This window comes from Micropterus salmoides, unplaced genomic scaffold (genome assembly GCF_014851395.1).
Source record: "Micropterus salmoides isolate LMB-PRFRI ecotype aquatic unplaced genomic scaffold, ASM1485139v1 Ms_hic_scaffold_7, whole genome shotgun sequence".
NCBI classification, from domain to species: Eukaryota; Metazoa; Chordata; class Actinopteri; order Centrarchiformes; family Centrarchidae; genus Micropterus; species Micropterus salmoides.
The window spans coordinates 5,452,170-5,468,383 of NW_024044459.1; the positions used below are offsets into that span (position 1 = coordinate 5,452,170).

At 40.0% G+C, this 16,214-nt stretch overlaps 1 protein-coding gene across 1 annotated transcript in view; it reads left to right on the forward strand.

Annotated features, from left to right (window-relative positions):
• Positions 1-3,246: 3,246 nt before the first annotated feature.
• The window catches only part of loxl2b (lysyl oxidase-like 2b), a 36,812-nt gene continuing 23,844 nt past the window's right edge, over positions 3,247-16,214 (forward strand). The window contains exons 1-3 of the mRNA XM_038703763.1: positions 3,247-3,403; positions 6,220-6,570; positions 6,919-7,094. Of these exons, the coding sequence (XP_038559691.1) occupies positions 6,231-6,570; positions 6,919-7,094 (516 nt within the window). The 5' untranslated portion in view covers positions 3,247-3,403; positions 6,220-6,230. The remainder of the gene's footprint in view (positions 3,404-6,219; positions 6,571-6,918; positions 7,095-16,214) is intronic.

Consider the following 16,214-nt stretch of genomic DNA (forward strand, 5'->3'; position numbering starts at 1 on the left):
TAATTTAAATTTCGAGCAGCACACCACAAAGCTTGTTCAATCATGTTTTTATCAACTTAGAAATATAGCAAAAATTCTATCTATGTTAACTTTTAAGGACACCGAGATCATTTTACACGCCTTCATCTCATCACGCCTGGATTATTGCAACAGCCTTTTCACCTGTTAAACCCAAAAATCTACAGATCGACTCCAGACTGTCCAGAACTCAGCTGCCAGGCTTTTAACCAGAACAAAGAAATATGACCACATTACTCCTATTTTAGCTTCATTACACTGGCTCCCAGTATGTTTTAGAATTGACTTTAAAATTCTATTGATCACTTTTAAAGCTCTTCATGGCCTCTCGCCTTGTTATATTTCTGAACTTTTAGTCCCATACACACCAGCACGTACCTTGAGATCCTCGGGCAGAGGTCTGTTGTCTGTTCCAGAGTCTCGACTGAAAACTAAAGGGGACAGAGCGTTTGCTGTCAGGGCCCCGAGGCTCTGGAACAGCCTACCCGAGGAAATCCGGTCGGCTGAGTCAGTGAACTCTTAAGTCCCTTCTTAAAACATACTTTTATAGGAGAGCCTTTCCCGATCTTATTTGACTTTATTTTATCCCTTTTATTTTATTCTATTTCACTAATTTTATATTTATCTTAAACGTGTATTTTAGTCTTTTTTTTTCTTTATCTTGTATTGTTTTTGTATTATTGTTTTTTGGGTATTATTGTCTTTACATTTGTTAAAGCACTTTGTAACTTGTTTTTGAAAAGTGCTCTACAAATAAAGATTATTATTATTATTATTATTATTTAGTACCATAATGTTGTACTCGATGTCAACCCTGTTACCAAACTTCCCATGAGTATTAAACGAAGTTAAAACAAATGAATAATGGAAATCCAACATATTAAGGATTATTTAATTACACCTTTGTGTACAAGTGCTGTTTTTAAATTACTAACAATTAAGAATTTACTTATTTTCAAATATTTTACCAATAACTTGCTATTCATACTCCAAAGCACTTGTGTTATTCAACAAATGATTAACATATTAGGTCTGTAACTTAGATATGCAGATTGAGTACTTTTAAATAAGATCTAGTCCTGTTTAGATGGTTCACAATTGAAAGAAATATGATATTCATTTGGTTTAGTTAACCTCAAAACCATAATCATGCAACAAGAGGCACAGACAACTTCATACTAAAGTATTTTTTTTAAGTAAATAACAAATGTATTAAAACAACATCCTCCATTTATGTAAATGAAGTAATAATGTGTCTAAACCTCTTTTCTTCCCAAATAACATCAAAGTAATTGAGTCAGTTGAGTCTTCTGCTCTCACTCTCTTCTCCATTGTCTCCTGGTTTAAGTTACACACTCACTTGTGTGTATGCATGTCAGAAATGGCATTACTCACATGCTGGATGTTATTTCTTACTACTACTATGTTACTGTTATTACGTGGGGTGATCGTCTCTAGACACCTGTTGATTCATTTACGATTCAGAGGGCTGCGGTGCGATTATAGAACAATTTATGATGCATCTTGATGCAAAGCGTTGAGTGTTACCATTCTAGCACAATGAGTGAAAATCATTAGTTGCGAAAGTTTATTTGTGGCACTCATTTACTTCTATTCTAATCAACTTAACTTTTTAACATATGTGAATGAATTCAGATTTGTCCAGGCCTGCATCTCGATGTATCTATAGGCATACATTTGCTCCTTGCCCCTTATTTCATTTATTATTGTTATTAATTAATAAAATTGTTACTTTTATGTTACTACCCAACTTTCCTTATCTCTAACCTTGAGGGCGCTGCCTGCTGTGGTCCGACTACAGAAGGGCTTTCTGGTGGAGTTATGAGCTCAGAGGCTGTGCTGGCTACTCTACCCTTCCTTTGGGCTTGGGTTTTTACCCGATTATCTGTATTTTCTCCATCTCATGTGTTCTGTTTCTAAATAATTCTTTGAGCTATTCTATTGAAGATGCAAGTAGATTAACCAATGCATTTCTCCTAATTGCATACAGCTCTTTAAATATTGTTTGTGAAATATATATATATATATATTTGTCAACCCTGTACCATGATTTAGGCCTCAACAACCCATTACTAGTCATGTGATGAAGCAAATGAGATCACAAGATTAGCACTGATGACGGTGATTTTGTCGTTTTTAACAATAATCTTGAAATAAAAAAATTGTGTAGAAGACACATGCCTCCCCTCAGGCTATGATGTTTCCAAGAGGGAGAAGATGTCACTTCCTGAGAGTCATGTGATGTGTGGGACAGTCCTATATAAAACCGGGGGGGGGGGGGGGTTCCATTAAAGTAACAGGGTTGAGGAAAATGCAGGAACACAATTAAAATGTTCTTTTACAATAAATAATCACTGTGACAGTATTGAAATATCTATTTTAAAAAGAAATGGACAAATGTAATTTTCACTATGTATTTTTTTAAATTAACATGACCATTTTTTTGTACTTTAATGGCTATTAGAATTTGAACAACTATGCCATGGGACAGGTCAAAATTTGTATTTCAAAAGCTATACAAATGTTTTTAATTGCTTGATTATGGGATTATATTAGTAATTTTCTTCTTATATTAAGAGAAACTAACTCATATTATGATACCTTTAAATATATAAATGCTTCACTTGAACACAGTCCATAATATATGCAAATATATCAGAGGAACACAGATGGCACCCATTTCGTAGAAAGATCCTAATTAGCATTGACTCGAGCTTCCTTGGAACCTCTGAGGTGATGTTGCCTAATATCCCAACACACAAAAATGTGGTAAAAAGTTCCATTGTTAATGTGCTGTAAATCGATCCACGTTAAAAAAAGACCGTAGGCCTCATTTAGAGTAAGGCAACAGCTTTAGCTAACTTTTTTATGTCCTAAAACAAATATATTACATATTATATATTATTATATATTGATATATATATTATTATTATATTACTACTTAGGCTACTCTGCAATAACAGTAGGATATATTCATGCAGTAGGCCTGCAACATTTGCAATGTTTTTTTTCTTATTTCCCCTGTTTTTCACGGCTGTTTAGCCTACTGTCAGCGTTCTTCGAAGGCAGAACTGTTTTCCTAACTATCAGCGCTATTCTCAGGTCGGATCTATTACCACGTCCAGCACGTCCCGGGCCGTCTCCGGTGAGGTCATGGCAAAGGTGGGCGTCAGTGGGCGGACCACCGCAACTCCGGTCCAAAGCTTCCAAAGCCTTACGGCAGTGAAAGTTTAGAGAGCAGGAGGAGGAGAAGCGGCTGACTTTGGGATTTGGTCTGTGCACAACGCACAGCCTTCTGTCTGTTACTGCAGCCTGCAGGAGCACACAGTCTCAGGAGGGACAGTCCTCAGCAGCGAGAAGGAAAGTAAGTTCATCTTAGAGGCTTTAAATATGCCTCCAGCCTTCGTTTTTGAGACGCACATTGTCTATGTGATGGTCAGCAATGATGTTTGTGAAGTGTTACTGCAGGCTTTTCTTTGTCTCGGACCTTTTAGTAGCTACATCATGATTTAAAGTTTTGCTCTGTCTTTCTAAAATCTGTCTTAGCATGAGGGAGTTTTTAAGGACTTGTAGTAAGTGATACAATATGAGCTAGAATTATATGAACAATCTCTTTACATAGTTTACATAATTTAAACGTCTTCATTCTATAACCTTGTACTCTATTCCAGCATTACTGAATGTGCATTAGTTAAAACTATTAATCAACTAGTCCTTAATCATCGTGATTAATCATCAACAATTTTGGTAATCGACTAATTAATTTATCAAGCAAATATACCAAACATTTGCTAGTTCCAGTATCTTGAATGTGAAAATAGGCTGCTTTTCTCTTTTTATATCAGGAATTTTTATGGATTTGGTTTTCAGATGTGGGTTGGCTTTTTTCTGGCATTTGATTGACGATGAATAGATGAATCTGAAAAATAGAATAAGTTGCAGCCCAAGTTGCATCAATGAAGGTATTTTGATTCTATTGCACGATACATTTTTCTTGTATTGGTCAAAATGATTTTTAAAAAGGTGTCGAAAGACATTGTGGAATAGAGGAAATGTCTGTTTAGTGCATTTCATTCTCAGCCCTTTTCTTGCAGCGAAGCTCCACTACAAGTGCTTCAGAAAAGGGCACGAGAAGAGCAGTTGACATTCTTATAATCTGACATTTTGACCTTTTCAACCGAAGCAAAGATCCCCACCAGCAGCGGGCGGGACTCGTGTCTTACTGCCATGAAGGTGAAAGCCCTCCTGTCCTTACAGCATGATGAAACTGAATCTGTGAGGTTTTAAATAGGGGTTCATAGATATGATTTCTTTAGTCCAGACTGTCAGCGTTTCTGAAGCAAAAAGCAGCAGATGTCTCTGATTCTCAAGTTCAGTGAAGTTCTTGGCATTTTGTTTTGTGGCTAGAGAAAAGGGGAGCCAGTGTTGCTTAATGGCTGCAGCTTTGTCCAATTTTCATCCTTTGTCCAAAAGATTCTAAAAGAGATTGTTTGGTTTTTGAGCTTGAAACGGGATACATTCAACAATGAGCTGGTCTGGAAACACGATAGAAATGTATTGACTGTCTTGAACCATAGTTTTCATGTACACGCTGACCAGGTTTTTCTAATGACAACATGGCTTTCTGGACGGACACATTGTGAGCCGACCCAGAGGCTGTGGGCTTCATTCCTTCTGTTTGTTCTGTAATGTGTGTGTTGTTTCTAGCTTGTGTAACCACTGCCACGTTACAATGAGGAAAGTAGAAACCCTGCAGCTGAAACATCATCTGTCCCCTGCCAGATGTTTTTATACAAAAGCAGTGGGTAATTTCAGTTGTGCACATATTTTTGAGTTGTATTTTGTTCGACACCAAACTCTTGGTTGTAGTGTGATTTAGTCTTTCTCTTTAAAGGAGGCAGAAGCATTGGTCTGGCCGTATATCAGTGTTTTTCTGCGGCATTACGTCATCCTGCAGGTGTCTGTTTCAGGCTTGAGTCCAGCTCATCTTGGACTCATTTTCTGAACTTAACTAAAAGGAAACTAAGGAAACTAACAGATGATCATCTCTTGACACACAGTAATTTGAATAATTGTGTAACTGTTTTACATAAAATGATATTCAGCTACTTTATATAATCTATAAATATAATAGTATATTGCCTAGCCACTCCATTTGTCTTATACTAGGGTGTTGTTCTATCCTGTGAAAAATCCATGGGTGCTGTACCTTTACCATTTACACAAGCCTAATCTGCTCCTAAGAAAATTTAAAAAAGCACATGAAACAGTGCTTTTGATTGAATGCAAATGAAAATTATGATGATATTACTTTAAAGCTGCATTTGCTGATTTGTTTTACCATTTGGTGGCAGTGAAAGAAGCTGATAACACAACACAACACCTTATAAAGTTGTGCGAACGTGTTAGCAAAGAGCAACAACAGCATTTATTTGGAGTTGTGTAAGTTTGAGTTTGTAGTTTTGTTGTGGTCTCTGCTAACTCCTGAGGGAACGATTTGGCTTTTGAGCATATGAGTGCTCTACTTGCTTTGTCTACTTTTTCATTCAAAACAGCTGCCTGCTGTTGCTGCAAAACTATGTTGCTGAGGGCAGAGAGAGGGAACCAAAACAGTAAATTTGTTGGCTCTAAAATTAAAACAGTGAAAAATAAAAATACAAGACAAAAAAACCCTAAGAGGAACTGCAGGATCGGCTGATAGTTCTCTGTGGGTTTGTCGTTACAAGCAACCCAATTCACATTACACGCAGGGGTTAAATCTGAAAATATTAATTATTGCAGCTTTAATATTCCAAGTGGAAGGACATCATTGATGGCAAGCTGTTTTTTGAGGGGCACTTCAACAATTTAGAATTGCACTTTCATAACTTTTTGTTGACTCACAAGAGACAGATTTAAAATAGAAAGGTCGAAATGAAAGTTGCAGAGATATTGCCCTGTTTTGTCCCTAGTATGGGACAATTTTCTGAAGCTCTGGATCCTACATGTCCCATAATGTAACTAATAGAGTGTTTTATCAGACCCCCCACCCCGCGTGGTAAATGGCCACTCCCAAACTCCATGTCCCCAGTTTGTCATCAGGAAGTGCCCCTTTAATATCCACTGCCAAACTTGTTCTTCAGTCTCATCGTGAGGGAGCATCTGAATTGTAATGCTCCTCTCTTTTTGTCTTTTCATTAGCTCCAACCAAAATGCTGGCTACACGGTGTCTCCCCTGCGTTCTGTTAGTGCTATTAGAGCTGGCTCTTGCCCAGTACGAACACCTCGGCTACCCACTGGGCTACCCCGAACCAGAGCAGGAACAGTACACTGCTCCGCAGCTGGCTCCCGACACACCCAGGATTCAGCTCAGATTGGCAGGAGATAAGAGGAAACACAACGAGGGCCGTGTGGAGGTTTTCTACAACAGCGAATGGGGCACTGTCTGTGATGATGACTTCAATATCCACGCCGCTCAGGTGGTGTGCAGGGAGCTGGGGTACCTGGAAGCCATCTCATGGTCACCATCCTCAAAATATGGAAAAGGCCAAGGTAGGTATTGTACAGCACTGTTACATGAATGTTTACCCTCTTGTCAGGGTGGTATTCAGTATGATAAATATGTACTCTGTCACCATATTCCTCACAGTAAAACTGAACTTTTAATATTCGGCCAATACTGGCTGAACATAGTGGTATATTGATGTAACCCCTCTGCATGACCTTCCAACTGATGACTTTTATTCAATGGAAACTGGTTCATGGTAAATGCTGCACAATCTTTGGAGAAACCAGCCTAGCCTGCCAAAAGAAATCTATTTTTCCTTTGTTGTTTCCACTACTAAAGGGGAAAATTCCTCCCCATGGAAGCGCTGATGAATTTGTCTTTTGTATCGTCAGGACCCATCTGGTTCGACAATCTCCACTGCACTGGCAAAGAAAAGACCTTGGCGCTGTGTCCCTCCAATGGGATCGGTGTTTCAGACTGCAAACACAGTGAAGATGTCGGTGTGGTGTGCAGCGACAAGAGGATCCCGGGATTTAAATTTGTCAATACACTGCCCAACCATGTAGAGGTAAACACGCAATGTCTGGAATCTTTCACACTCCATCAACATTTCCCCCAAAGGCTTTGTAGACCTTTTGTTAACTCAAACTGTTTTTCATGACATCTTTTTTACTGTTTGCCCAAAGGACATTTGTTTGTCAGCTTGCACACAGACAGCTGAGTTTTATGACGTTTATGAGCTTTTAGTTATTTTGTAGCACCACGTAAGTCTAAAAAAGCCCTGTTCAGGCCTGGAATCTGCAACATTACTATATTATCTGTTAAAGTAAAGATGTTTTGTCATTCAGACCTAAGTGTCTGTCCCTGTACATAAATCTTAGTTACGGCCGTATTCAGACATGACAGGAACGTCATGGAAAAAGTCACAATACTCATGCAATGTTTGGCACCTGATTTTCAAGAGGGAGCAGTGGCACAGCTGGAGAACAGCAGTTTCACTGCTATCCATCAACCATCAAGAACCTTTCCTCTCACAGGCTGTTATCGGTGATGGATGGACTTATTTTGCCGTAGAAGCCTTAATTTTCAAGTTCAAGTTTCCTACATTTCCCATGATGCAACTTAGCGTCTTTTTGTTAGACACTCTTTGCATGGTAAATGCTCATGTCTTTCAAAATCATCAACCCCCTTTTGTATACAGGCTCTCTGTTAAAAATTCTGGACTCAAAGGTGAGATACCCCTGATGACATCATTAGAGTTTTTCTTTCAGACAAAGCTCCTCTGAAGTCACAAAAAACATTATACAACTGCTTTCACAGTTTGAGTAGTACTCCCAATGAATTATAAATCGTTCCTGGTTTTTGGCTGGAAAATGCTCTGTACACTTAAAGTCAATAACCCTCCCTGACTCTCAGCTTTAATAACAGTCTTTTCTAAATAGCCTGCAGTGAAAGTGTGTCAAGTTAAAGAAGGTCATTTTTAGGTGTCCCAGTTGTCTGGCAGGACATTTGAAAGGCTCCACAGAGTGTTGCTTTCTGGGCCGGCTAATAGGATCCAAGCTAATTGCCACCCAAAACAGAACGTTATATTTCTGCTCATTGTGCAGGCCTCATGAATCCACATTCCTATGTTATGAGTAAACTACTGACCAGAGCTGACTCTCTGCCTCTGTCCCACCCTCTGCTTCTTTGGAGAGTTTAAAAACTAATATAGCATTTTCCATAATGCCCTCAAAACATGTGTGGGCAGCTTAGCAGAGCTTTCCTTTTGTTTTATTTTATAAAAGCAACTGGCTTATCAGATGTCCTCTCTCTGACTGCAGAGTCTGTTGAACCGGCTATAATTGACAATGTGAAATCAACGTGACAGCGTGAAAGGGGTTGCTCATAGCGATGAACCTACAGAGAACCCTCACCTGAGCCTACAGCTCCCCTCGGCTTTATGGAACTTTATAGCGAGTTTCAGCTCATTGTTTAGCTGTCCGGCCCACAACTTTCCTGTTTTGGTTCAAAAAAGATCTAAAAACCCACTGTACACCCAACAGACAAATAAAGTTAACAACTAGCTAGTGAACATAGTGGAGCATTTAGCAGCTGAAGAGCCAGACATTTCCTTTAGGAGCTGATGGGGACTAAAACAGAGCTAAGAGAGAGGGAATATTGGACTCACATCCATCAGGTGACCAGAAACAAAACTCCAAATGAGTGTTAATGTTGCTCTGTAACTTCTTGTTGTGTAACTAAACAACTGCTTGCTAACAAGTTCAACCTAAAAGGTGATGATTTGCCAATGTTGTGTTCACGTCTTGTTTCTGCTGCCCCAGAGTGGTCAAAGACATCAGTTACTGCTGGTTTAAGGTTTGAATCTACCCACTGCTTTAAAAGAGTACTGCGCAGATTAAGCACTGCACTGCTGTAACATTGTTATTCCATGCATTCTATGCAAAACCTTAGCGCCTACATTACCCACAATCCAACTAAATCGCATTAGTTTGGTTGGAGATATTGATGTATTATGTTAGCAGCATCTAATGTAGGCTGGAGCCGCTAAATGAGGAGTGGGCTACAGAGGTCTGGTGAGTTCACTTCTTTCTAACTCCACAAGTGACTTGAGGACCTGCCAGACTTCACACGGTCCCTCTGAAGCCACAAAATACTTTATCATTTTTTTCACGGAGTACAGTAGTAAACAGACTTTGATGTGCAACTCTTGTGGACTTCCTTTTAGCAGCTGCATTGTGGGAGCAAATATATGTAGCTGACTTTGTGTGCAGAGGTTTACAGAGACAAACAGTAAAGATTATAGAGAGGTCCAGACGCCTGGAGTCAAGCTGGGATAGTCCCTGAAAAAAACCCATCAGACTCAGTGTTTCCATTCACTAAAAGAAGTCACGTGTGCTCTTCATGTGCCACACAGCCTTATCATCTGGAAGTGGCAATCTGGTGACTCATGCAGGCACATTCTGGTGTGTAATGGCAGCCATGACGACATGTCGCTGGGGGTTTTGTGGTACGGGATGATTGGTAGGCTTTCAGAGTGCTTAGGAGCCTGCATGTAGAGGCACCAGTGCATTCCCAGGTGTTGGTAACTCAGCACAATGACCAGCCAGTTAACCACTGAGGAAATACCAAGGGAGTGAGCTAAGAGGGAGCTGAAACACGAAGCCTTGCATGCACGTGTTGCTGACCTTTGACATCTGTGCTCAGATTCCTCTCTGTGACTGCTTTGTCTTCTCACATTGTTAAACTAAACAATGTGTTGTATTTTGAGCGTTGCCGTTTTTTTGACCAACTTGTAAACTTCCAGTGAATAAACATCTCGTTCCATGAATGAGTTTTTTTGTGGTTTTCAGAGATCATGGGTTTGCGTGGACTCCAGGGGCTTTATATTTATCATTGTCAGTCAGCTGCACTGTCAACAACACAGAGTTAGAGCATATTAGAGAATATTTAACGTCACATCTCTCTTGTGTTTGTATATTCCTGCTGTGCTTTGGGCATGGTGCCGCCAGGGGGGGCCAGGAGGGACCACGGTCACCCTAAGAAAATGGGTGGCCACCCCAGTGGCCCCTCCTGGCAGCGCCATTGCCCAAAGTAAGAGCATATGCATAAAATGCTATATAGTGTTTATATTATGTAACCCCTGTGTTTGAGTTAAAAGGTGAATAGCAGCATACAAGTGTTCTCATATTTTAGGAGAGGCCTCCGATTCGTCCATGTAGATACCTGTCACGTTTCTAAAATTGTGACTGGTTAAGGGGCAGGACTAACAGGCAGAGCAGATCGAAGTACACCAGTGTTGTGCCGAATGTGTGTGTTTTCTGTGGAGGCAGCAACAAGCTGCGAGACATTTAGTAGCCTGGCTAGTTTATAGTAAGTTTGTCACGTTGCTACACAGTTTTGTGTATTGTAGTGTGTGAGAGCTGCAGATAGTAACAGGTTAGCACCATCGCTAACAGCAAGGTAAGCGTACGAACACTGGAGCCCCTGACAGCGCCGTGTGTGAACGGCTGTTAACGTTATGCTTCGAGGGAGACCGTCCTGTGCCTGTTTTCATCTTCATCTTTCTGAGAGGATTGCAAAACATGAGAACACCGGGAGTCACCTGGATGATGCTGTGAAACTGGGCTCAATGTGATTCCTTAACTCATATTTTTATGTAGTATTGAACTAGTCTATATAATGCATAATAGAATTCCTGAAATTCAGTTATGGCTTTTGGTTTAGTGTGCCACCCCAGGATTTTCATTGGCCCCATCTGGCCACCCCTGGGAAAATTTTCTGGGGGCGCCCCTGGCTTTGGGGAAGTCTGCTGCCTCGCCTCAACATTTCAGTTTATGCAGAAGTGGCTTCAGAGAATACTGGTCTGATCTGTGATCATGTGCATACATTACATTCCATTTTAAACCAATTTCAACATGAAGAAATTCCAGGGTTTATGAAATGTGATGTCTGGCAGTGCCTGCTTCCACCCTGGTCCAACAGGCGGTCTCATTTATCCGAATTATACAAACAGTGATGCAGTCAGATTTCTCAACCTGATTTATGCATGTCAACACTTAGAAAGGGACAAAAACAGCAGTTGGAAATATCTGAGGAACAGCATTTGACTTTATGGGGAAATGCCAACTGACTGAAGACAGGCTACACAATGGAGCACTATAGAGAAAGAGAGAGATGTAATTAGGGCTGAAGTGTTTTTTGGTGCAATTATAAATCATCAAAAGCTTTGAATTGAAATTACTCTATCTATCTATCTATCTATCTATCTATCTATCTATCTAAGCAATTTGATGACATCACACTGGGCTCTAGGAAATGCAACGGGAATCATCATAATTTTCGAAATGATTAATTTATTAACGAGGTCATATTATGCTTTTTGCCTTTTCCCCTGTTTTTTGTGCATGTAATAGGTTTGCAAAGTGAAAAAGCCCAAAGTCCAGCCCAAAGGGAGTTCCCATCTCCCACAGAAAACTCTGAAAACAGCTCGCTTGTAGTCCAGCCTTTTCTTCTGCTTTTTTGTGACGTCACAAGAAAACACTCGTCATAACGCTCGCCTAGGGGCTAGTCCGACACGCCCTCAAAAATACTAGTGTAAAAACACTCTGAGCTGCAGCACACAGTAACAACAGGTCCGCCTGCTGCCTCTCCTCTCCCTTCCAAACGCAGTCAGTGGACATAAAGTTGTTACTGTGATGTAGAAACAGAGCTCAGTTAAAACTTTATAGATGAAAGATACTTTTGTTACAGATTAATAACTCACCACTCAGAAACTCTTGCTCCAGTCCATGTTGCTAAGCTGGTAAGGGGATATACAGCTGAACCCAAGCCTTGTGTATCGGCTTTTCAGGGCCCGCCCTACTCTGCTTCTGATTGGCTAGTAGTCCTTAACAAGGAACTGCACATGTGCAACTCCCAACAAAGATCATGTAGGGGTGAGATGCATCACTGCATAGCTAAAACGGAGCGTTCAACACACATGAGCATAATGCCACCTCTTTAATTGTGATTAATTGCCTTCAGTTATGTTAATGTGCACTCATAGCAATGTTATATTGTTATCAGATAACTTTCTTGGTATTGGTCTCAAAAATCCAGAATCATTTGGGCTATTAAGTTTAGTGAGCAGGGACCAGTTCTTGTTGTACTTTTTTTTAGCCCTGTGCCTTTCAGGCTGCATTGAGGCTTTCTTAGCATCTGCATTGTTTTGGAATAAAAACATTAAAGCTGCACTAATTAATATTTTTAAATGAATGGTTCAAGTAACAATGTGTAATTTGTAAGTGGTCACACGTAGTGACGCACAGAGAATTATCAACTCTTCACTTCCCTCTACACTTAACTTAGCTCTACTCTAGTGAGGGTTTTAGTGACTTTCAGCACATTGTTTTGGCATGCACCCATACATTTTTGATCTCACTGCTCTTATTAACCTTATTTCAAACCGCAGCAGGCGGCTGTTTTCAGCGACAAAGCTCTGATAAACCCACTGTACACTACAGTATCAGTACTGCATCCAACAGGGGACAGACACCGTTTGCTACTAGCTGGTGAACATAGTGGAGCATTAAGCAGCTAATCAGGAATTAGTGGAGACCAAAACAGAGCTAAAAGGAGAGTGAATATTGAACTTACAGTTGCTGAGTGGCCAGAAACACGACCCCGATAGAATGCTAATAATTCGCCATGTCTGCTACATGTGTAAATATTCAATCATTTGCTAACAAATTACCCATGTCAGTTTTTTAAAGATAATATTTTGTCACTATTGTATTTACAGCTTTTTCCTTTGTCCCTAGACAATGTGCCATTCTTTTACTCTTACTTAATTAATGAACAAATGAATGAAAAACATTCACTGAAAGCCAGCTAGTGTTATGTAGCTCATCACGAAAAGAAGATCTCAGTGATCACAGATGCCTATAGGCCATATCCCATGTTGTCTTGCTCAGTTTGTCTCTGTTAATCTGCTCTTTTGTTCTGACAGATCTTCTGTGGGTGTCATGCTACAAGTAGCAATGAAATCTGACTGGGACATTAATAGAACCAAAGCTCTCCTCTCTGTTTGCATTTTATCTTTATTTCTTTTCTTCTTTTACTTGCAGCATTTCTCTCGTTCTCCCTCCTGCCTCCCTTTCGCTGCTGCTGCCTCTCCCATAAGTAGATTACAAGCAGCCATGAAGTCACCCCAAGCAGAGTTTACAACTCCCATTTTCCCCTCTTTAGTCATTTTTTCCCTCCGAGGCCTTAATGTCAAATCCTCCACTTTCCTCCATGTAAACCTCCAGCCATGTCGTGGGATGGTGCCATAAATTGCCCGCAGCACTTTTGTACTGCACTTGGATTAACACATGGCTGCAATGGTTTAAACTATTTAATTATTTTTCACATGGCTGGTAGATGTTTCTGCAGCTCTGTAAAGGTTTTTGCCCTGAGGCATCACATTCCCACAGAGCTACGCAGGCGCATGTTTGGCCTCTGGAGACTCTAAAATGAAGCTCTCCATGTGACATCAGTGTGAATGGAGGATCTCTCTCTGGGTAGACCTTCTTTTTTACAGACAATGTGATTTTTTATGTTCAGGCAGCAAGTATCTAATCTGTTCTTTGAGGCTGACAAGTATCAATGTCAAAGCAAGAAATGCCTTTGATTATTCTGTTTTTGTTTTTCTAGTCATGTGCAGAACAGCTTTGTCACATGTAATGGGCTGTGTTGTTGAAGAGGAATGCAGAGCTGTCATTTGTATGCTAGCTTTCTTATTGGCTCTTCTCCACAGCTGTTCTTCTCTTCTTTGCTCTGTCACAATGTCTCATATGTGCCGACAGAAAAATACACTTGTTATCTGACTGGTGTACAGAGTTTAAATCTCATCAAACTCATCAAAGTTCATTCTGGGCCTTGGAAAAAGTAGTTTGACGACACACTATGTGTGTCACTCAAGTTACTGACTTTTTATTTAGCTTTTAACCTGTCAATCAATCTTCATCAGTAAATGGAGTTGGATATGTTGACATGTAAGCTCAGCAGCTGATATGATTTCACTTTCATTTACTTGTACTTCTCTTCCATGTTAGCTTAAACATTAAAGCAGCAATAGGGAATACTGTTAAAAATAACCTTTTGTAATATTTGCTAAAATTGTCACTATATAATGACAGTACATGAGACAGATAATCTTTTTAAATGAGGTTCCTCTGGCTTCTCCTAGTACTCCTAATGCCATTTGCAATAATCCACCCTCTCCCTGAACAATACAACCAATCAGAGCCAAGCGGAGTCTCACACGCAGTGTCAGTCACTGCTTGTGCACACGCTGGCACTCGTATCGCCGAGTGGCAAAGAGGCATAATTACAAACAGTGGGGAATAACCGTTGAAGGGTGGCAGTGGTGTGCAGGTGGCTCCTGTTTGTGGGTTTAGTGGGTGGTGCTTAGCATGAAGGCTGAACAGACCAGAGAACTGTGCACTCCATTTGCTGATAAAGATCATTTGATGTGGTTATAAGTGCTGGTAAAAAGCTAGTAAGTGGACCTTTTTAGCCACTAGCGTTGCTCTGGAAATGGTCCTGAATGAAATATTGGATGGATTGCAATGAAATTTTGTACAGAAATTTGTGTTCCCCAGAGGATGAATCCTAATGACTTGACTTTTCCTGTAGCAGCGCCATGACAGATGGTTTTAAGTGTAGCCTAATGTTTTGTCAACTGTTGGCTGATTGCCATGAAATGTGTAACACACATTTGTGTCACATTTACAGTTATTTGATACCTGACTTTTCTTTTTGCGCAAACAGCAACCGGCTGTTCTGAATTTAGTAGGTTTGTCACCCTGTATACTTTGTCAGCTCTCATAGTGATTTACTTTGCTGTCAACAGACAATAAGGCTTAGAACTTTGAAATACAGCATGAGAATAGCAGTACCACCAGCCAAATCCTTGGACCCTGACGCCCCTCCCAAGTGTGTCTTTATTTTCCACATGTTTTAATGTCACTTCAGCTTTAATAGCATATAAAGGCAGTTCATTTCAATTCAATCATTGTCTTTGTAATTTACACTCCAGTTCAGGGTTTGTCACGACTTTGGGGAACATCTGCTTTCAGTTTGTTAACAAAAGCTCTTTTAATGGATTTTGAAGGAGGAACTGCACACTGCGACAGATAAGGACTTTTTGACAATAGCTGGACCTGAGAATAGCTGCCAGCACATAAAAATACTCAGAAAGAGGCCTGCAACTAAATACCACATTGTATATGAAGCCAGTGCCTTGGTATTTTGCTGTGGATGTGAGGTGATTTCTGCTAGCAGAATGAGTTGTTGAAGACCTCTATTGGAACCATATGTTTCTAATCTCCTAGCACTTTATTTTTCGCTGGCCAATGTGGTCTATACTCCGCTGTGGACAGTTGAGGAGATATGTACAGTGCAACTAAAAATATGGAATATTCTGGGTTTATTCTTCTTTTGGTAGTTACAGATGACTGTGGTTCATTACTGTGGGGGTATTTATATTTTCTATTCTAGACGCTAAGATGGGGTTTGTATCCAAAGTGACTGTAAGGAGTGAGGAGAAAAATGACCAGGACTTATATTTCATTTGCTTTTGGCTTTTGGATATCTCTCTTTTCAGAGGGTTCCCCTCATCCGGTGAAGCTAGAGAGAATCTGCTCTTCATCATTGCCATTTTGAAACTTTTGTAGAACAAAAGAAAGAGAACAATGGGAAAAGTGTCTTTTTAGGGGTAAAACAAGCAGGTTTCTGATCTAAACGTCATTATTCCAACTGAGAGGAAGCCTAAATAGTGGTTCAAAAGATTAGGCTCAGTTGAATATACTTGTAACTAACCCGTTCCTGTTGACAGCAAACCTAGGGCTGTAAGATTCTTTACATTTGATTAACAAAAAAAACTGTCTTGCTTAATTTTCTACTAAAAAGACTATAACTTTGGAAAATACTCACTTTGCCATCTTAAACCGCTAAAGCAATGAAGAATGTGGAGTTTGTGCACCATATCTTACAGTGGAGTTGTGCTTGGCCATTATGGAAAAGAGGAATGATTATTTAGAAAATTGGACCCAGAGCTCAATCCAATACACAATACACTTTTGTTCCAACAGCCTTACTGGGTCTGTTATGACCAGCACCTGACTTTATGACTTTTCTGTACTGCCACTGTTACACTATGTTT